The sequence below is a fragment of the Oncorhynchus mykiss genome, chromosome 3 (assembly GCF_057628025.1).
Source record: "Oncorhynchus mykiss isolate SJ-2025 chromosome 3, ASM5762802v1, whole genome shotgun sequence".
NCBI lineage: Eukaryota > Metazoa > Chordata > Actinopteri > Salmoniformes > Salmonidae > Oncorhynchus > Oncorhynchus mykiss.
This window is the reverse complement of record NC_143024.1, coordinates 74,201,512-74,224,471: the sequence shown is the minus strand read 5'-3', so window position 1 is coordinate 74,224,471 and position 22,960 is coordinate 74,201,512. Positions and strand designations below refer to the sequence as shown.

The following is a 22,960-nucleotide window of genomic DNA, read 5'->3' as shown; positions in this document are numbered from 1 at the left end:
AATGCTTACTTTCAAGCCCTTAACCAACAACACAGTTTTCAGAAAAATACCACCCCCCCCAAAAAAAAAATCAAAAAAAAATAACAAAGATCAGCAGTAAAATAACAATAGCGGGGCTATATAGAGGGGTTACTGTAACAGAGTCGATGTGAGGGGGCACCGGTTAGTCGAGGTAATTGAGGTAATATGTACATGTAGGTAGAGTTATTACAGTGACATTGCCGTAGATAATATTAGAGGGTAGCAGCAGTGTAAAAGAGGGGGGGTGGGGGGGCAATGCAAATAGTCTGGGTAGCCATTTGATTAGATGTTCAGGAGTCTTATGGCTTGGGGGTAGAAATAGTTTAGAAGCCTCTTGGATCTAGACTTGACACTCCCGTACTGCTTGCCATGCGGTAATGTGTCTATCTATGTGCAGTGCATTCGGAAAGTACTCAGACCATTTGACCTTTTCAACATTTTGTTACGTTACAGCCTTATTCTAAAATGTATATATATAAAGAACACTCCTCATCAATCTGTACATACAATACCCCATAATGACAAAGCAAAAACTGTTTTTAGAATTATTATAATATTTTTTTTTAAATCAAAAAATCAAAAACAGAAATATCTTATTTACATAAGTATTCAGAACCTTTGCTATGTGTCACGATCGTTATAAGGAGTGGACCAAAGCGCGGCGTGGTCATCATTTATTTAAAAGTGAACCAGCAACAAAACAATAAAGAGAAACAAACAAACGAACGTACAGCCTTGTAGGGCTCAAAAGCAACAATACAAAAACAAGATCCCACAAACAACAAGTGGAAAAAGGCTGCCTAAGTATAATCCCCAATCAGAGACAATGATAGACAGCTGCCTCTGATTGGGAACCATACCCGGCCAACAAAGAAATAGAAAACATAGAATACACATAGAAATAATAAACTAGAACACCCCCCAGTCACACCCTGACCTACTACACCATAGAAAATAAAGGCTTTCTATGGTCAGGACGTGACACTATGAGACTCAAAATTGAGCTTAGGTGCATCTTGTTTCTATTGGTCATCCTTGAGAATTTTCATGAGTCCACATGTAGTAAATTAAATTGATTGGACATGATTTGGAAAGGCACACACCTGTCTTTATAAGGTCCTGCAGTTGACAGTGCATGTCAGAGCAAAATCCAAGCCATGTGGTCGAAAGAATTGTCAGTAGAGCTCAGAGACAGGATTGTGTCAAGGCACAGATCTGGGGAAGGACACCAAAACATTTCTGCAGCATTGAAGGTCCCCAAGAACACAGTAGCCTCCATAATTCTTAAATGGAAGAAGTTTGGAACCACCAAGACTTTTCCTAGAGCTTGCCACTCAGCCAAACTGAGCAATCAGAAGAGAAGGGCCTTGGTCAGGGAGGTGACCAAGAACTCGATGGTCACTCTGACAGAGCTCCAGAGTTCCTCTGTGGAGATAGGAGAACCTTTCAGAAGGACAACCATCTCTACAGCACTCCACCAATCAGGCCTTTATTGTAGAGTGGCCAGACGGAAGCCACTCAGTAAAAGGCACATGACAGCCCTCTTGGAGTTTGACAAAAGGCACCTAAAGGACTCTCATACAATGAGAAACAAGATTCTCAGTCTGATGAAACAAAGACTGAAATTTTTGGCCTGAATGCCAAGCGTCACGTCTGGAGGAAACCTGGCACTATCCCTACAGTGAAGCATGGTTATGGCAGAATCATGCTTTGGGGGATCTTTTTCAGCGGCAGGGACAGGGACTGGGAGACGAGTCAGGATCGAGGGAAAGATGAACAGAGAAAAATACAGAGAGATCATTGATGAAAACTTGCTCCAGAGCACTCTGGGGCGAATGTTCACATTCCAACACGACATCGACCCTAAGCACACAGCCAAGACAACGCAGGTGTGGCTTCGGGACAAGTCTCTTAATATTCTTGAGTGGCCCAGCCAAAGCCAGGACTTGAACCCGACCATAAATCTCTGGAGAGGCTTGAAAATAGCTGTGCAACAGATCTGCAGAGAAGAATGAAACTCCCTAAACACAGGTGTGCCAAGCTTGTAGCGTCATACCCAAGAAGCCGCGAGGCTGTAATTGCTGCCAAAGGTGCTTCAACAGTACTGAGTAAAGCGTCTGAATACTTATGGAAATGTGATATTTCAGTTTTTTATATGTAATACATTTGCAAAAAATTCTAAAAAACTGCTTTTGCTCTGTCATTGTGGGGTGTTGTGTGTAGATTGATGAGGGAAAAAAGAACGTAACGTAAGAAAATGTGGAAGAAGTCAAGGGGTCTGAATACCTTCCAAATGCACTGTATCATCTCATCATCAGCTGTTAACTTTTGTCTTGTGAAAAAGTTGCTGCATTATACCCTACGGGGTTCAGTAATAATAGGCCTAATAAATGCAGTATGAATGAACGTCTAATTTACACATGTCCATCTGTCCTCACTCGTCCCTTCTGCAGATTCATTATTATGGCTAGTGCTATCGGCTTTCGGGGTCACCTATTTATTTAATTGTTAAGGTTATTCTTTTTTAATTGCAGCTGCAGAATTTTTAAACAAGCATATCCTTAGAATACCGTTGCTTTAAATCAGTGTGCATGTGGGCACACGCTGGGCACAGACGTAAGTTCAACGTTTAATTTGAATTTAGTTGAGTTTTCAACTAATGTGAATTCAAACAAAATAACCTTTAAGTTTATTACTTTTTGCAAATCCAATCACTTTTGCACATTTATTCAATATTTTGGGGGGTTGAAATGACATGTAACCAACATTGATACAAACAGTTTTTACCCATTTTGAAGCAACTATGCCCAATGTGAAGCACCATTCCCAGAAAGTGATGGGAAGGTTGTATGCAAAATAACCACAGAACAACAACGCACTCAACAAGCTCTAAGAAACATATGGTTCTCAGAACGTTATGTGCTAGCTGGGTAATCGCTTCAGGAAAAAGTTTGGAAAACCAATTATCCTACTAAGGCTCTTGTAAGTTAGTTTCTGTATATTCTGTTTATGTCTCTCTTGTTGTCTTTCTCGATTTAATTGTTTAATTTCAAATGCTTTATTGGCATGAATGCAAGATACAATTTTGTTGTTGAATTTAAACAAATCTAACTTGGTTATAGAGTGATATGAATGTTGTAGAATGTACTAGAGTGACAAAGTCACATACATCATTTCATAACCCTGTGGCCACTGACCTTGACACGAACACAAAGCAACAAAACACGATAACCAATGAGAAAATCTAGGAAAGAATACAGTGGATAGGAGCAGACAGTTGAGGTGTAACGGCAGATTGCAGGGATCGGACCACAACGCAGCGTGGTAAGTGTCCATATCGTTTATTATAAAACATAAACTGAACACTAGGAAATACAAAACAATAAATGTGAACAATAACGAAAACCAAACCCGAAACAGTCCCGTGTGGTGACAAACACAGACACGGAAACAAACACCCACAAACCAACAGTGAAACCCAGGCTACCTAAATATGGTTCTCAATCAGGGACAACTATAAACAGCTGCCTCTGATTGAGAACCATATCAGGCCAAACACAGAAATAGAAAAAACATAGACTGCCCACCCCAACTCACGCCCTGACCATACTAAATAAAGACAAAACAAAGGAAAATAAAGGTCAGAACGTGACAGGAGGTAGTCGTCTCTTTCTGTCTGTCCATGTCTGTCTCTCGCTCTGTCTCTCAATGTGTCTATTGCTCTGTCTCTCCTTCTGTCTCTAATTCACTCATTTTCTCTGAGACCTTTGACTTTTGCTGCAGTTTGGTGTTTCAGGTAACATCAGTAGTCATCCTGGGTATTCTGACTGGGCTTGAATCCCAGTTCATTTGGAAACATCAGATTAGCTTCACCACAACACCTGTGGTTACAATCTATACCCTCACACATGTCAGAGAAATGTAAAAATAGAAGGAAAGACACCAGTCTTTCTACATTATTTACACATTCTACAATACCACATAATATTCAGAGAATGAAGCTGACACGTACAGTCCATCTACTGTGTGCCATACTATGTATGTCATAAAGTGTTCTGCATTCATTTTCACCCAACCAAAGACAATTTCTCAGTCATCAGTAACTGATGTCTGGTCCACAGGTTCATAGTTTGGATAACTGAGATTTCTTAACGATGACTCAGAGTACAATGCAGTATATGTCACACTTGCACACCTCACACAATGAGGCCAATAGTTACAACGCTTGAGTCAATGGATGAGAGTCATGGCAACTAGCCATTTGGATTTAAACTGGGGTTCATCATCACCCTGGTAACAGCATTTATGTATGACGTGTTCACAAATTGTCTATCACCGTGGATACAGTGTTCATTACTGATATCCTGTATTATTCTGGGGTTCAATAGCAGTATTTTCTGTGTTTGATACCAGGTTCTTAAAAGCCAATACTGACTCTGTGTGTGTGTGTGCGTGCGTGTGTGTGTGTGTGTGCGTGCGGTGCATGCATGTGTACAATCTGTCATGGTTGATGCCCCCATTCCTGGTCTTGACGTTGGTGTAATAGGGTTTTATAACTAGTTAGAGGAGGACTGGAAGCAGTCAGAGACTCCAAAAATAAACACAGAGCCGTATAAATAAATACATCCACCAATCCACTACCTCTGCCTCTAACTGCAGCATTTACACAGTAAAGCGCTGGTGGGCTCCAGTAGGTAGAATTTGAAACACGGGGCCTGTACCAATAATACAGACGCATAAACAGTGGATCAGAAACAAACTATCAAATATCCATGACTATGACATCATGTACCAAAGAACCCCAAATGAGGGTAGTTATGTAGCTCAAATAACGGTGGGAGGATAAGCAAGAAAAGATGTTCGCCTCTCTTGATCTCTCCATTTCTCTTTCTCGGGTATGTTTTCTAAATCCTTTCTCAAACTGCCCCTGTATCAAACACCTATACACTCAGTCAGCCTCCTCTTCTCTCTGTCTCTCTCTTTCTCTCCCTTTCTCTCTCTCGCTCTCTCTTGTCCCTCTCTAGTCCCATTCATACCTGGGGCTAACATGTGTCCTTTGTCCTGATCTTGTCTACATTCTAATTTTGCCCACATTTCCCAAAATGTGTTTACGCGTGGTATTACAATGTGTCTGTTATCTGTCCACTGTGTCTGCATTGTGAACAGGTTTCCTGGTCCCTTATGCAAATTATTTCACAGCTATTCTTTCAAAATAATATTTATTTATTTATTGTAAGACACATTGATGTTCTCAGTCAATGGTACCACCTGCCAATGATTTTAGAGGGCAAAATAATGATGATTTAAATAGTTTCTCTATCCCAATATGTCGACACTTGTAAGATATCCAGACACAATGTGTGTCTAACTATCTCCAGGGGTGGGCAGGATGATCTGATCACAATCAGATCACAATGTGTCTTTTGATTGTCTACACCTTTCTAAAAATGTGGGCATATTCAGAATGTGGACAAGATCAGGACAAAGGATGCAAGTTAAAACCAGGTATAAACAGGGCTTCTGTCTCTTCCCTCTGTCTCTCTCTCTCGTTCAGAAGTTTCTCTCCCGGGGCCTCCCGGGTGGCGCAGTGGTTAAGGGCGCTGTACTGCAGCGCCAGCTGTGCCATCAGAGTCCTGGGTTCGCGCCCAGGCTCTGTCGTAACCGGCCGCGACCGGGAGGTCCGTGGGGCGACGCACAATTGGCCTAGCGTCGCCCGGGTTAGGGAGGGCTTGGTCGGTAGGGGTGTCCTTGTCTCATCGCGCACCAGCGACTCCTGTGGCGGGCTGGGCGCAGTGTACGCTAGCCAAGGTGGCCAGGTGCACGGTGTTTCCTCCGGCGCATTGGTGCGGCTGGCTTCCGGGTTGGATGTGCGCTGTGTTAAAGAAGCAGCGGCTTGGTTGGTTGTGTATCGGAGGACGCATGACTTTCAACCTTCGTCTCTCCCGAGCCCGTACGGGAGTTGTAGCGATGAGACAAGATAGTAGCTACTACACAATTGGATACTACGAAATTGGGGAGAAAAAGGTCCCTCCCTTGATTGAAGCATCAGGAACTCTATCATTCCCATCTCTTGTCTTTCGCCCTAGAAACCAATTTGTTTATTTTCCTCCTCTTGTATCTCTCAGTCTGTGATTTACCTGAGGGGTATACTACAAAGCAGCATCGATGAGTTAGCCAGCTAACTTTGAAAAACAACCAGACACGTACTGTGTGTGTGTTTTTGGTTGTTAAGTAGTTAAGTTTATATAATTAAAACATATATATTTAGGAAAGATCCTGCATTGTTGTATACCCCTATTTTGCCCTGCGAACACATCTGGTTCTCTGAGAGCAGATAATGACAAGGCTTTGTTTTGTGTTTGGTTGTGTCTGAGAGGAAGCTGCTGAGACTCACTCTTTCCTTAATTTGTTGTCCTTTAGCAGACACTCTTATCCAGAGCGACTTAAAGGAGCAATTAAGTGCCTTGCTCAAGGGTACATCAACAGATTTTTCACCTAGTCAGCTTTGGGATTCAAACCAGTGACATTTCGGTTACTGGCCCAACGATCTTAACCGCTAGGCTACCTGCCACCCTAATTCTCATGCTGGCTGCTCTTTTGAATCTTGTTTTGCTGCTGCTGGCTTGACCTGAAATTTCCCCCATGTCTGGCTAAACGTCTGAGCACAAACCAAGTTTTCTCCCTAACCACAAAACCACTCATCTCTCTCTCGCTCTCTCTTGTTCTCTCTCTCTCTCTCTCTCTCTCTCCCTCTCTAGTCCATCACCCAGGGGATTAGGTCTATTTTTACCAAGGGGGTAATCTTCTTCTATAAAGATAGTCTAAAGAGCGAGGGTCAAAGGATTTTACGGGGTTATATGAAACACATTTCCCCTTAGTTAAGCATTAGTCATAACCCACTGGGCAAAAAATGGTTGAATCAACGTTGTTTCCACGTAATTTCATCCCCAGAAAATCTATGCGATGACGTTGAATCAACATGGAAAACTATTTGGATTTGCAAAAAATAAACATAAGAGTATTTCGTATTTTTTCAACTAACTTTTACCTAAAATAAATGTTTTGATTTCACATGAAAATCAACTTAAAGTCAAACAAAACTAAACGGTGAACTGATATGTGCCCAGTAGGAAGACAATGATTCATTCTCTATGTCATGATCTAGACAACACCAAGAAACTAGAGCACACTTACTGCATCGGCAACAGAACATGGCATACCTGCCTGTCAAAAATTTCTGTCTTCAAAAACACAAACTCTGAAAAGAGGTCTCTGTTTTTCTCTGTCATGCACCCCTCTAAGAGCGAAACAGTGCATGAGCGGAAGCAAAGCAAAGGAAAGGAGAGCGATTAAAGCCATGAAAGTGGTGGAGGTGGGAGACACAGACCAGGTATCAGGATCCTGACATAACCGAGAAGAGAGAGAGACAAATCAATAAAGAGATTAAATAATTTCCTTATTTCCAGAGGGCAGTAGAGCTAAATGAGTGGCGAGGCTGAAGAAAGGTGCTGTCTTCCTAACAGTCCCACAGGACAGGACTGGAGGGTCTGGCTAACCTCCATTAAGACCATAACAGAGTACTCTGTTCTCATGAACATCCAGACGTCGCCTTTGGTGACTACTCAGCCCAGTTAAAAGTGTCTATAAAACAGAGTGATTGATTATAACTCAGTGGACCATGAAGGCCTTAATCTCGCAAGCCTTCTAAGAATGGCTGTCAGGTGAGACTACTCATGTTCATCTTCTACCTTACCTTGAATCAGAGCCCTGTGGTGCTGTAATCTGGTGTCACATCACCGAAAGGCAGACAATTAATAAACCCTCACATAATCTATGGCAATGGCAAGCTAATAAATTATTGGTTGACTCTGGACACTGTTCAAAGGGTAAAACCTCATTTATATGCATTCATAAGAATCAAGACGTCTAATCCCCAACAGCATGTAATAGACAGACAGGCCTGTAATACAGTTGTTGTTCTCTCTGTAATGAAAAGATTCTCTGTTTGCTCAGTCTTTTCATGTGCCAGATGAATCCAATCCACTGTGGGCAATTTAGCAACAAAGTAGCAACACAAGAAAATAATGACAAAGTATCTGAAGAGTTTCTGTTGGCATCCCAACGTTTAATGAGTTCTTTTGTCTGCTTATTAAAGGGGAACATCTAATAAGCAGCAGAGGTCGTACTTTTCACAGAAGCACACTTCCTTCAGACTCATTTACTACACTCCTCATTTTCATGCAAATGAGGTCTCTACTTAGGGCTTAAAGCTCCTTATAAAAGCAGACTTGTGACATTTACACATTTAGAAAGGCACGGAGAGGGACTTAGGAAACAACAGACTGTCTAACTCCAATCCCTGGAGAAGCTGGGAAAGAGAGAGAGAGATCTATTCAGAGAGAGTCAGCACTCTATTCAGAGAGAGTCCTCTCCACTCCATGTTTCAGGTGAAAAAAAATGTTGGTGACATTCATTACTTGCACAAAGCATTGTGGGTATGTGGTATGTTCACCAGACCAGATGGGGGTGGAGGCTTCTAGTAAGGGGGCCATAAATCAAAATACAAAGCCATATAGGCAAATATCTGACAGCTTCCATAGTATGACTGTACATGTCTATCCAGCTTCCAGAGTAAAGATCTCTCTAAGGGATGCTCGCAATATAGCCCATATTCAGTAACAATCCCAGTAATTGGTACTTTCAATGCTACCAGATTATTAGATACACCCGTCTAGAACAGGGTCAGACCCGGCCTAGCCTCCAAAATAGCCTGAATTCTTTCGGAGCATTCTACACAATGTCGGAACCGTTCCACAGTTGCTGCAGATTGGACGGCGGTACATAGGTGCTTCCGAGTGGCGCAGTGGTCTAAGACACTGTATTTCAGTGCTAGCGGCATCAATTCCAGGCTGTAACACAACTAGCTGTGATTGGGAGTCCCATAAGGCAGTGCACAATTGTCCCAGCGTCTTCCGGGTTAGGGTTTGGCCGGGGTAGGCAGTCATTGTAAATAAGAATTTGTTCTTAAATGACTTGCCAAGTTAAATGAAGGGGGAAAAAATTATTCAACATTCATGCTGTGAACAGCCAGTTCCATCTCATGTCAAATATGTTCTATTGGGTTGAGGTCTGGGGACTGTGCAGGCCAATCAAGTAAACTGAACTCGCTGTCAGCTTCCAGGTGATGGTTTTCCACTCATCAATTGTCCAGTGTTGGTGATCGCGTGCCCACTGGAGCCGCTTCTTCTTGTTTTTGAACTGATAGTAGTGGAACCCTGCGTGGTCATCTGCTGCAATATAGCCAATCTGTGATAAGGATCAACAAGTTGCGCATTCCGAGATGCCTTTCTGCACACCATTGTTGTTCTGTTTGTGGACCGCCTGTGAACTTACAAGATTCTTGCCATTCTTCTTCGACCTTTCTCATCAACTAGCTATTTTCGCCCACAGGACTGCCGCTGACTGGATGTTTTTTGTTTGTCGCACCTTTCTCGGCAAACCCTAGAGACTGTTGTGCGTGAAAAGCCCAGGAGGGCGGATGTTGCTGAGATACTGGATCCGGTGCCCCTGGCACCGGCGCTCATACTGTACCCCGCTCAAAGTTGCTTAGGTCACTTGTTATGGCCATGCTAACGTTCAATAGAACAGTAACAAGATGCCTGTCTGTCTACTTTATATAACAAGCCACAGCCATGTGACTCACTGCCTGTAGGAGCGATACATTTTTGTGAACAGGTTGGTGTCGGTAATAAACTAGCCGGTGTATATAACATATAAATATAACCAAAATATCAACACATTGCAAAACCACAACCACAAAATGTATTGAATTAAAATTCTCCAAATATTTATCTGCTTCTTATTGAACCACTTGTGAAAAACCAAACAGCTGGAGTTTCCACGCATGACTTAATCATTCTAACAATTTTAATAATAATGTTAAACAACCAACTAATTCTGTACAACACAACAAGAATGTCAGCTCCAGCATACATTGATAATAATGTGATTTTGGGAGATTGTTAGACTTCAGTGCAGCTTTCGATATCATTGATCATAACACATTGCTGAAAAAACATGTTAGAACACAGAGGGTTTTATTTCATGGAAGCCTCTCTAATGAAAATTCGTTTGAGTGTGGTGTAACACAGGGCATCTGGCTCGGCCCATTATCGTTTTCTGTTTTTACTAATGACCTTCCACTGACCTTGAATAAAGCCTGTGTTTCCATGTATGCTGACGACTCAACAGTATACACGTCGGCTGCAACAGTAAAATAAATAACTGGCACCTTTAACCTCACTAGGGTATGTGGGATGCTAGCGTCCCACCTGGCCAATATCCAGTGAAATTGCAGAGCGCCAAATTCAAATACTGAAATACTCATTATACAAATTCAGAAAACATGCAAGTATTTTACATAGGTTTAAAGATGAACTTCTTGTGAATCCAACCACGGTGTCAGATTTCAAAAATAATTTACGGCGAAAGCATACCGTACGAATATGTGAGAACATCGCCCAGCAGACAAATCATTACAAACAGTAACCAGCCAAGTAGAAGAGTTACACAAGTCAGAAATAGAGATAAAATTAATCACTTACCTTTGATGATCTTCACATGGTTACACTCAGAAGACATTAATTTACTCAATAAATGTTTGTTTTGTTCGATAAAGTCTCAATTTTGTTTGTGCGTTTTCTTCAGTAATCCACAGGCTCTTATGCAGTCACAACAGGCAGACAAAAAATCCTAATTGTATTCGTAAAGTTCATAGAAACATGTCAAACGATGTTTGTATTCAATCCTCAGGTAGTTTTTAGCCTAAGTAATCGATAATATTTCAACCGGACAATAACGTTGTCAATATAAAAGGTAAACAAGAAAGGCACTCTCTCGGTGGCGCGTATGAAAAATCTCTGTGACACAGCAGGGTCCACTCAGAATACAAGCCTAAAACTATTTCTAAAGACTGTTGACATCTAGTGGAAGGCATAGGAGCTGCAATTTGAGTCCTAAGTCAATGGATACTGTAATGGCATTGAATAGAAAACTACAAAACCAAAAGAAAAACTCCTTCCTGGATGGATTTTTCTCAGGTTTTCGCCTGCCAAATCAGTTCTGTTATACTCACAGACACTATTTTAACAGTTTTTTAAAATCCAAATCTACCAATTATATGCATATCCAATCTTCTGGGCCTGAGTAGCAGGCAGTTTAATTTGGGCACGCTTTTCATCCAAAATTCCGAATGCTGTCCCCTAGTCAGTAACTAGAAATAGGCTGGTGCTAAATATCTCAAAAACTAAAAGCATTATTTTTGGGACAAATCACTCAATCAAACCTAAACCTCATCTGGATCTATTATTGAATAATGTGGCGATTGAGCAAGTTGAGGAGTCTAAACTGCTGGCTGTTACCCTAGATAGCAAGCTATTATAGTCAAAACATATAGACTCAATGGTTACTAAAATAGGAAAGAGGTCTGCTTTCTTGACATCTCAGTCAACCAAGCAGTTTTTTTTAGGCAAGAAAAACATAAGCAAATTGCAGTTTGTCCAGAGGAGAGCAGCATGCATTGCATTTAGATGTACACGGAAGGTGAATGTCAATGACATGCATTTCAATCTCTCCTGGTTCAAAGTTGAGGAGAGATTTACTGCATCACTGTTGGTCTTTGTGCGAGGTGTTGACGGTATCTGTTCAAGCAGTTGGCACACAGTTCGGACACTCATCGTCATCAAACAACACGTGCAACCAGAACAGAGGCTGGGAAGCAAACAGTATTAAATAGAGCCATGACCAAATGGATCTCTCTGCCACCCCAGGTAACTCAAGCTAGTAATAAAACCAGATTCAATAACCAGATAAAAGAACACCTCGTGGCACAACAGGGACTGTGAAGAGACACACAGACATTGTTTCCTGTTTGGACCCCAGAAAGAGAAGCGCCTACCTCGGCAGCAGCTAATTTGGGATCCTAATACAGTGCCTTGCGAAAGTATTTGGCCCCCTTGAGCTTTGCGACCTTTTGCCACATTTCAGGCTTCAAACATAAAGATATAAAACTGTATTTTTTTGTGAAGAATCAACAACAAGTGGGACACAATCATGAAGTGAAACGACATTTATTGGATATTTCAAACTTTTTTAACAAATCAAAAACTGAAAAATCAGGCGTGCAAAATTATTCAGCCCCTTTACTTTCAGTGCAGCAAACTCTCTCCAGAAGTTCAGTGAGGATCTCTGAATGATCCAATGTTGACCTAAATTACTAATGATGATAAATACAATCCACCTGTGTGTAATCAAGTCTCCGTAGAAATGCACCTGCACTGTGATAGTCTCAGAGGTCCGTTAAAAGCGCAGAGAGCATCATGAAGAACAAGGAACACACCAGGCAGGTCCGAGATACTGTTGTGAAGAAGTTTAAAGCCGGATTTGGATACAAAAATATTTCCCAAGCTTTAAACATCCCAAGGAGCACTGTGCAAGCGATAATGGAATTAATTGAAATGGAAGGAGTATCAGACCACTGCAAATCTACCAAGACCTGGCCGTCCCTCTAAACTTTCAGCTAATACAAGGAGAAGACTGATCAGAGATGCAGCCAAGAGGCCCATGATCACGCTGGATGAACTGCAGAGATCTACAGCTGAGGTGGGAGACTCTGTCCATAGGACAACAATCAGTCGTGTATTGCACAAATCTGGCCTTTATGGAAGAGTGGCAAGAAGAAAGCCATTTCTTAAAGATATCCATAAAAAGTGTTGTTTAAAGTTTGCCACAAGCCACCTGGGAGACACACCAAACATGTGGAAGAAGGTGCTCTGGTCAGATGAAACCAAAATTGAACTTTTTGGCAACAATGCAAAACGTTATGTTTGGCGTAAAAGCAACACAGCTGAACACACCATCCCCACTGTCAAACATGGTGGTGGCAGCATCATGGTTTGGGCCTGCTTTTCTTCAGCAGGGACAGGGAAGATGGTTAAAATTGATGGGAAGATGGATGGAGCCAAATACAGGACCATTCTGGAAGAAAACCTGATGGAGTCTGCAAAAGACCTGAGACTGGGACGGAGATTTGTCTTCCAACAAGACAATGATCCAAAACATAAAGCAAAATCTACAATGGAATGGTTCAAAAATAAACATATCCAGGTGTTAGAATGGCCAAGTCAAAGTCCAGACCTGAATCCAATCGAGAATCTGTGGAAAGAACTGAAAACTGCTGTTCACAAATGCTCTCCATCCAGCCTCACTGAGCTCGAGCTGTTTTGCAAGGAGGAATGGGGAAAAAATGTCAGTCTCTCGATGTGCAAAACTGATAGAGACATACCCCAAGCGACTTACAGCTGTAATCGCAGCAAAAGGTGGCGCTACAAAGTATTAACTTAAGGGGGCTGAATAATTTTGCACGCCCAATTTTTCCGTTTTTGATTTGTTAAAAAAGTTTGAAATATCCAATAAATGTCGTTCCACTTCATGATTGTGTCCCACTTGTTGTTGATTCTTCACAAAAAAATACAGTTTTATATCTTTATGTTTGAAGCCTGAAATGTGGCAAAAGGTTGCAAAGTTCAAGGGGGCCGAATACTTTCGCAAGGCACTGTAAATATGAAATACGTACTAAATACTACTATAAATAAATGAAGAGTTTAATTCCAAAACACTGTATATCCATTTTCAGAAATGTAGGTAAATTAGCATTTATTGTTTAAATAAATTATGAAAGAGATTGGTGTGTTTTTTTCACTATCTAATCATTGTATGGGGTTGTTCAATGACAGGCATATTTATTTAAAATCACTTGATGGTTATATTTCAGAGACAAATAATAGGGTGTTTTTTTTCAAAATGTTATATGCCTCACTCAGAGAAATAAGTAGTACTGCTAGGTTTTACACAGTCAAATGTAACAAATAATTACATTTTTAATAAAGAACTGTACACATGATACATTTGTGACATCAATATTTAATAAAAAAATATAACTCAATACACTAATAGGAGATCTGTATGTAAAACATTTACATTTGACATTTTAGTCATCTAGCAGATGCTCTTAACTAGAGCGACTTACAGTACCTGCATTCTTCTTAAGATAGCTAGGTTAGACAACCAAATCCTGTACAGTCAAATATACAGGATACGACCATTCCATTCCAGATAAGTTATGGATATATAGCATTTTGTAAAAAAAAACACATTTTCATAAAAATCTAAAATCTATGAATACAAAATCTGAGAACAGTAACGTAAATGTCAAATATACAAAACACACTCTTGTTGATAGACTTTGTAAGTATTATGATTCATTCTCTGTTTTCTGTTATTTTGTACGTCTTTACTGTGCTGTGTCTGAGCCTGTACGTGTGCAAGCCAAAGACAAATGTAAATGTTTAACCAAACAATTAGACAATAAAGTTTTGAACTTGAGCTGGAACTCACCATAGAGAATTGTCACCATGGAGATGGGCATGACCAGGATGCCCAGCAGCATGTCGGCGACAGCCAGCGACATCAGGAAGTAGTTGGTGGCGTTCTGGAGCTTCTTCTCCAGAGACACTGCAATGATGACCAGGATGTTACCCGTCACTGTAACGGCGATGACCGCCAGGATCAGCAAAGCAGCCCAGTTCTTATCCACTGCTTTCATCCCCTTCACACACTGCGATGATGCCAGAATCCTTGCTTCATCACTGTAAACCTTACCGCTATGCGTCCAGTTGCCTGGCGGAAAGTCATGCACATTGCCGCCATCATTCCCATTACACCCATTTGAAAAATTCATGCTTTCATTTCCCAGAAGTCTCTCTGGACCATTAGGCCAAGGGTCAGGTTCGGGGTCAAAGGACGGAAGCGTTATGGCTCTGACGGCAGAAGAGATCAACTCCGATACGTTCCCATGCAGGTTCATTATGTCAGTCGCCATACACCTCCAGCACGTCCCTTACAATGGCACACTAACTCTTACAAGTCTGTTACGTGGTGAGAGAGGAGCAGAAAGGGATAGGTCTGGTCCTTAAGAGTCTCCACATGCTCAGAGCTCAAAGTCAACCCTCATAACGTCTGTCAGTGTTAAACTACATGTGGGATTAAGTCAGAGAAGGCTGTCCATTGGTACAGACTTCACCTCGGTTAATTCTTGAAGTAGTCGTAGCTAATGACAGACGGAAACGGAGAGCAACAATAACTTAGCAAACCCCCCCCCCACCCCCCGAACAATAGAGAGCTCTATGACTTTCGCTCTGTTCCAAGTATTCCAAACCGGAGGGCAAATACCCTAAGCACGATATCTCACATTCAATCCTTTTCTCAGGTCCACATTATTACCTGTTGATCAAAGAGGTTGAATCCATTTGAAATCAGGAAAGTATAATGATAAGAATGTGCTCAACTCCAGTGTGCCAGTTTGGACAGAAGGTATCCACACTGTCAGAAGGCAGCGATCGCTCGGTTTAAACCTGACATCGTCATTTCAATGGAGAAGATGAGACAGGAGGTATGTGTTTGTCAGAAAATTCTCAGGTGTCTGCTGCGCTCGCTAGGAACTGCACCTGTGTGTGTCAGTGCTATGGAGATGGATCAACAGCATAATGAGTGACGACAGGTGTCACAGACACTCTTCCTCCCTTTCTTACTGTCACACACACACTTCCAGCCAGGTCCGCCCTCTGTGCTGGGAAGGTGGTGAGTTTCGCCGGATGTGATGGATGGAAAATGGTGGTTTGGGAAAAACAGTCACACTGAAAACATTCCTCTACCTTTATTCCGTTTCTCCTTTTTTTCTTCCATATTCCTTCAGCCCTTTAGTCCAGCCTCTACAGAGCCCATATCGTTTTGATTCCTCTTTGACAAAAGACAGGGTCTTCAGGTCCCCTGATTATTAGGAAGTCCCCTACAGCTCTACACCTCACCTCAGCCACCAGTCACTGAGCACTACTCCACTGTGTGCCGTTTCTTCTCCCTCACACACACACTCACATGCGCTCTCTCTCTCTCTGTCTCTCTCTCTCTCTCTCTCCCTGCCTCTTGTTCGCTCTCCCTGCCTCTCTCTCTCTCTCCCTGCCTCTTGTTCGCTCTCCCTACCTCACTCTCTCTCTCTCCCTGCCTCTCACTCTCCCTGCCTCACTCTCTGTTCTGCTCCCCTCTCCACGCATCTCTCTCTCTCTTCCTGGTTCACTCACTCTCTCTCGGTCTCCCTCTCTTTCTCTCTCTCTCTGTCACTCTCACACAGGGCAGGCTTTCTGTACTGTATTTCAGGCAGCTCTCCCTCCTGGCACATTCCAGGGTAGGTCTTCAGTTTACACACAGTAGCTTTAGGAGTTGTTCTGTGAGAGCTCATAAAGGTATTGCTTCGCAGTGAGAAATCAGTTGAATTCAGGCAGCATAGTGTGCATACAGGGGTATTTCTGAGCAGTGTCTGTGCCAAGTACCACAGAGCAAGAGAGCACCCTGTTGTGCACGTACCCCCCTGTTGTGCCCACCGAAGGACCACCTCATTCCTCCCACTCTTGGGTCTCTCACATACTGTAACGGATGTCGAAATGGGTAGACCAAGGCGCAGCATGATTTGGGTTCATCATAATTTATTTGAATGTGAACCAGCAACAAAAACAATAAAGAGAAACAAACAAACAAACGTACAGCCTTATAGGGCTTAAAAGCAACAATACAAAAACAAGATCCCCACAAACAACAGGTGGGAAAAGGCTACCTAAATATGATCCCCAATCAGAGACAGCGATAGACAGCTGCCTCTGATTGGGAACCATACCAGGCCAACGTAGAAATACAAAAACTAGACTACACATAGAAATAATAAACTAGAACACCGCCCAGTCCACCATAGAAAATAAAGGCTTTCTGTTGTCAGGACTTGACACATACTCGCTCAAACAGAAAATATGTAGGAAGACAAAGTACAAGCACACACACACACATTACATATTTAGATACATACTCAAGCATACATAAACTCAGCAAAAAAATAAATGTCCCTTTTTCAGAACCCTGTCTTTCAAGGATAATTTGTAAAAATCCAAATTTCTTCGCAGATCTTCATTGTAAAGGGTTTAAACACTGTTTTCCGACGCCGACAGAGATGGCCGCCTCGCTTCGCGTTCCTAGGAAACTATGCAGTATTTTGTTTTTTACGTGTTATTTATTACATTGGTATCCCAGGTAATCTTAGGTTTTATTACATGCAGTCGGGAGGAACTACTGGATATAAGAGCAACGTCAACTCACCAACATTACGACCAAGAATAAGACTTTCCCGAAGCGGATCCTGTGTCTTGCCCACCACCCAGGACAATGGATCGGATCCCAGCCGGCGATCCAATACAACGACGCTGTAAAAGGGGCAGACGAAGCGGTCTTCTGGTCAGGCTCTGGAGACAGGCACATCGCGCACCGCTCCCGAGCACACTACTCGCCAATGTCCAGTCTCTTGACAACAAGGTTAATGAAATCCAAGCAAGGGTAGCATTCCAGAGAGACATCAGAGACTGTAACGTTCTTCGCTTCACGGAAACATGGCTCACTCGAGACACTCTATCGGAGTAGGTACAGCCAGCTGGTTTCTTCACGCATCGCGCCGACAGAAACAAACATAAAACAAACATAAGAAGACGGGCGGGGGTGTATGCCTTATGACTAACGAGACGTGGTGTGATCATAACAACATACAGGAACTCAAGTCCTTCTGTTCACCTGACTTAGAATTCCTCACAAACAAATGTCGACCGCATTATCTACCAAGAGAATTCTCTTCAATTATAATCACAGCTGCATATATTCCCCCCCAAGCAGACACATCGATGGCCCTGAACAAACTTTATTTGACTGGAAATCACATATCCTGGGGCTGCATTCATTGTAGCTGGGGATTTTAACAAGGCTAATCTGAAAACAAAACTCCCTAAATTCTATCAGCATATCGATTGTGCTACCAGGGCTGGTAAAACCCTGATCATTGTTATTCTAACTTCCGCAATGCATATAAGGCCCTCCCCCGCCCTCCTTTCGGAAAAGCTGACCACGACTCCATTTTGTTGCTTCCAGCCTATAGACAGAAACTAAAACAGGAAGCTCCCGCTCTCAGGTCTGTTCAACGCTGGTCCGACCAATCTGATTCCACGCTTCAAGATTGCTTCGATCACGTGGATTGGGATATGTTCTGCATTGCGTCAAACAACAACATTGACGAATACGCTGATAAGGTGAGCGAGTTCATTAGCAAGTGCTTTGGAGATGTCGTACCCACAGCAACTATTAAAACATCCCCAAACCAGAAACCGTGGATTGATGACAGCATTCGTGCGAAGCTGAAAGCGCGAACCGCTGCTTTTAACCAGGGCAAGGTGACCGGAAACATGACCGAATACAAACAGTGTAGCTATTCCCTCCGCAAAGCAATCAAACAAGCTAAGCGTCAGTATAGAGACAAAGTAGAGTCGCAATTCAACGGCTCAGACACAAGAGATATGTGGCAGGGTCTACAGTCAATCACGGATTACAAAAAGAAAATCAGCCCTGTCGCGGACCAGGATGTCTTGCTCCCAGACGGACTAAACAACTTCTTTGCTCCCTTTGAGGACAATACAGTTCCACTGACACGGCCCGCTACCAAAACCTGCAGACTCTCCTTCACTGCAGCCGACGTGAGTAAAACATTTAAACGTGTTAACCCTCGCAGGCTGCAGGCCGAGATGGCATCCCCAGCCGCGTCCTCAGAGCATGCGCAGACCAGCTGGCTGGTGTGTTTACGGACATATTCAATCAATCCTTATCCCAGTCTGCTGGTTCCACATGCTTCAAGAGGGCCACCATTGTTCCTGTTCCCAAGAAAGCTAAGGTAACTGAGCTAAACGACTACCGTCCCATAGCACTCACTTCCGTCATCATGAAGTGCTTTGAGAGACTAGTCAAGGACCATATCACCTCCACCCTACCTGACACCCTAGACCCACTCCAATTTGCTTACTGCCCCAATATGTCCACAGACGACGCAATCGTAACCACACTGCACATGGCCCTAACCCATCTGGACAAGAGGAATACCTATGTGAGAATGCTGTTCATCGACTACAGCGCAGGATTTAACACCATAGTACCCTCCAATCTCGTCATCAAGCTCGAGACCCTGGGTCTCGATCCCGCCCTGTGCAACTGGGTCCTGGACTTCCTGATGGGCCGCCCCCAGGTGGTGAGGGTAGGTAACAGCATCTCCACCCCACTGATCCTCAACACTGGGGCCCCACAAGGGTGTATTCTGAGCTCTCTCCTGTACTCCCTGTTCACCCATGACTGCACGCCTCCAACTCAATCATCAAGTTTGCAGACGACCCTACAGTGGTATGCTTGATTACCAACAATGACAAGACGGCCTACAGGGAGGAGGTGAGGGCCCTCGGAGTGTGGTGTCAGGAAAATAACCTCACACTCAACGTCAACAAAACAAAGGAGATGATAGTGGACTTCAGGAAACAGCAGAGGGAGCACCCCCCTATCCACATCGGCGGATAGTAGTGGAAAGGGTAGAAAGTTTTAAGTTCCTCGGCGTACACATTACGGACAGAATGAATTGGTCCACCCACACAGACAGCGTGGAGAAGAAGGCACAGCAGCGCCTCTTCAACCTCAGGAGGCTGAAGAAATTTGGCTTGTCACCAAAAGCACTCACAAACTTTTACAGATGCACAATCGAGAGCATCCTGTTGGGCTGTATCACCGCCTGGTAAGGCAGCTGCTCCGCCCACAACCATAAGGCTCTCCAGAGGGTAGTGAGGTCTGCACAACGCATCACCGGGGGCCAACTACCTGCCCTCCAGGACACCTACACCACCCGATGTCACAGGAAGGCCATAAAGATCATCAAGGACAACAACCACCAGGGACCGAGAGACTGAAAAACAGCTTCTATCTCAAGGCCATCAGACTGTTAAACAGCCACCACTAACATTGAGTGGCTGCTGCCATACATGTTAAAAATGTATCACTAGCCACTTTAACTTCTTGGTGACAGGGGGGCAGTATTGAGTAGCTTGGATGAATAAGGTGCCCAGAGTAAACTGTGGCTGAACTCTATTCTCAGATTATTGAATATTGTGCTTTTGCCGTAAAGCTTTTTTGAAATTTGACACAGCGGTTGCATTAAGAACAAGTTTATCTTTAATTCTATGTAAAACATGTATCTTTCATCAAAGTTTATGATGAGTATTTCTGTTATTTTATGTGGCTCTCTGCAATTTCTCCGGATGTTTTGGAGGCATTTTTGAACATGACGCCAATGTAAACTGAGGTTTTTAGATATAAATATGAACTTGATCGAACAAAACATACATGTATTGTGTAACATTGAGTCCTTGGAGAGTCATCTGATGAAGATCGTCAAAGGTTAGTGATTCATTTTATCTATATTTCTGCTTTTTGTGACACCTCTCTTTGGTTGGAAAATGGCTGAATGCTTTCTGTGACTAGTTGCTGACCTAACCTATGTTCTGCTTTCGCCGAAAAGCCTTTTTGAAATTGGACACTGTGGTTGGATTAACGAGAAGTGTATCTTTAAAATGGTGTAAAATACTTGTATGGTTGAGGAATTTTAATTATGAGATTTCTGTTGTTTTGAATTTGGCGCCCTGCAATTTCACTGGCTGTTGGCAAGGTGGGACGCTAGCGTCCCGAACGATCCCAGAGAGGTTTTAAACAATGCCACTTAATATAATGTTTACATACCCTACATTACTCATCTCATATGTATATACTGTACTCTATACCACCTACTGCATCTTGCCATCTTTATGTAATACATGTATCACTAGCCACTTTAAACAATGCCACTTAATATAATGTTTACATACCCTACATTACTCATCTCATATGTATGTACTGTACTCGATACCATCTACTGCATCTTGCCTATGCCGTTCTGTATCATCACTCATTCATATATCTTTATGTACATATTCTTCATCCCTTTACACTTGTGTGTATAAGGTAGCTGTTGTGAAATTGTTAGGTTAGATTACTTGTTGGTTATTACTGCATTGTTGGAACTAGAAGCACAAGCATTTCGCTACACTCGCATTAACATCTACTAACCATGTGTATGTGACAAATACAATTTGAATTGATTTTGTTCCATGAACAATAAATGAACATGCACCTGTGGAACACTTGTTAAGACACTAACAGCTTACAGACGGTAGGCAAATAAGGTCACAGTTATGAAAACTTAGGACACTAAAGAGGCCTTTCTACTCACTCTGAAAAACACCAAAAGATGCCCAGGGTCCCTGCTCATCTGCGTGAACGTGCCTTAGGCATGCTGCAAGGAGACGTGAGGACTGCAGATGTGGCCAGGGAAATGAAAGGCAATGTCTGTACTGTAAGTTGCCTAAGACAGCACTACAGGGAGACAGGACGGACAGCTGATCGTCCTCGCAGTGGCAGACCACGTGTAACCACACCTGCACAGGATCGGTACATCCGAACTAGCCAGTTAAGGACACATTTTTATCTACAATGACGGCCTATACCGGCCAAACCATTGTGCACCGCCCTACGGGACTCCCAATCACTGCTTGGATACAGCCTGGATTCAAACAAGGGTGTCTGTAGTGACACATCAAGCACTGAGATGCAGTGCCTTAGACCGCTGTGCCACTCAGGAGCCCATATTCATTGAGAATATGATGTGACAGCCGGAACCACATATAGGGTGATCACATATAAAATACCCAAATAACAGGATGATTTCGCCAGACATTAATGACATTATATGATCTACCAAGACATTGATTCTAACTTTACTAAATTAGCACCATTGTAAGAAGTGGCAGCACTACACCTCTACTCCCACTGCGCTGAACTAGCTAATTGAAGGTTACCTAGCCTACTCTTTTGCCTCGCACAAAATTTGGCGATGCAGAAAAGAGAAACCACAAGTGTGGCTGTTTTATGAAAATCTGGGAATATGTGGCCAAGGAAGCATTTTTGGTTGGTGTCTGGGAATGTAAAACAGTTATGAAGGGAAGTTAGACTTTTTAAACAAGATTGAGTGAAGTAGCAGCAAATATGTTGAATGAGCAACTAATGAGCAAGTTCAACGAAATAACCTTATCTTTCAATCTAATATGGCTATTTACTTACTTTTGTAGCTCTTTGTCAGAAGCACGCTTTTTGTAAGTAGTTAGGCCTAAATTTCCTCTCCAAGTGTTTAGCTGGAATTTAGCCCGAAAGGATTTGAGAAATGTGATTGGTTAACAATAGGGCTATGACATTGGCCTAGGTTTCGTCTTGCACTGCACAGAATATTAGATCTCAACAGCGATTGGAGTGTTTAACATCATCAGTACCTCATCCTTATGATATATCTAAGCACAACATGACCGCAAGAGACGGGTTGGAATGTCTGACTGAAATATGTGACAAATCAGCCTTTTGTTTTTACAAATTAGTGGTGTTTTCTGGATTATGTGTATATTGTTTTGTATTGCTACTGTAGGTATTACTGCACTGTTGGAGCTAGAAACACAAACATTCCATTGCACTTGCGATAACATCTGAAAATCTGTGTATGCGACCAATAAATATTGATTTGATTGGATTTGTTTGAATTTGTTGATAAAATGCTGGACAGTATTGTTTGGTTGCGGGACAAAAGGAAAAATGCAGGACTGTCCGGGGCATGTGGTCACCCTAACCACATAACAGAGATGACTCGGCTAGTTTGTTTGCGCTTTCAATTAGCTATATGCTAATTTGTGTAGCAAAGCGCTACACTGCGGCGGTGTTGACTGAATAAGTCAACATTAATTAGAGCTGAAAAAAACCCTGATGTAAGCAGAGGCTGCTGCCTGGCAAAGATAGCTGCCTACATTTATACACACACACACAAACACACACACAAACACACACACACACACAC

At 42.6% G+C, this 22,960-nt stretch overlaps 1 protein-coding gene across 2 annotated transcripts in view; it reads right to left on the bottom strand.

Annotated features, from left to right (window-relative positions):
- Positions 1–16,123, bottom strand: part of LOC110520346 (5-hydroxytryptamine receptor 2A) — a 42,026-nt gene extending 25,903 nt beyond the window's left edge. Inside the window, exon 1 of one of the 2 annotated variants that reach the window (XM_021597601.3) lies at positions 14,476–16,123. In XM_021597601.3, the coding sequence (XP_021453276.3) occupies positions 14,476–14,959 (484 nt within the window). In that variant the 5' untranslated portion in view covers positions 14,960–16,123. The remainder of the gene's footprint in view (positions 1–14,475) is intronic. The other variant, XM_090230128.1, reaches the window with a different exon arrangement.
- Positions 16,124–22,960: the final 6,837 nt, after the last annotated feature.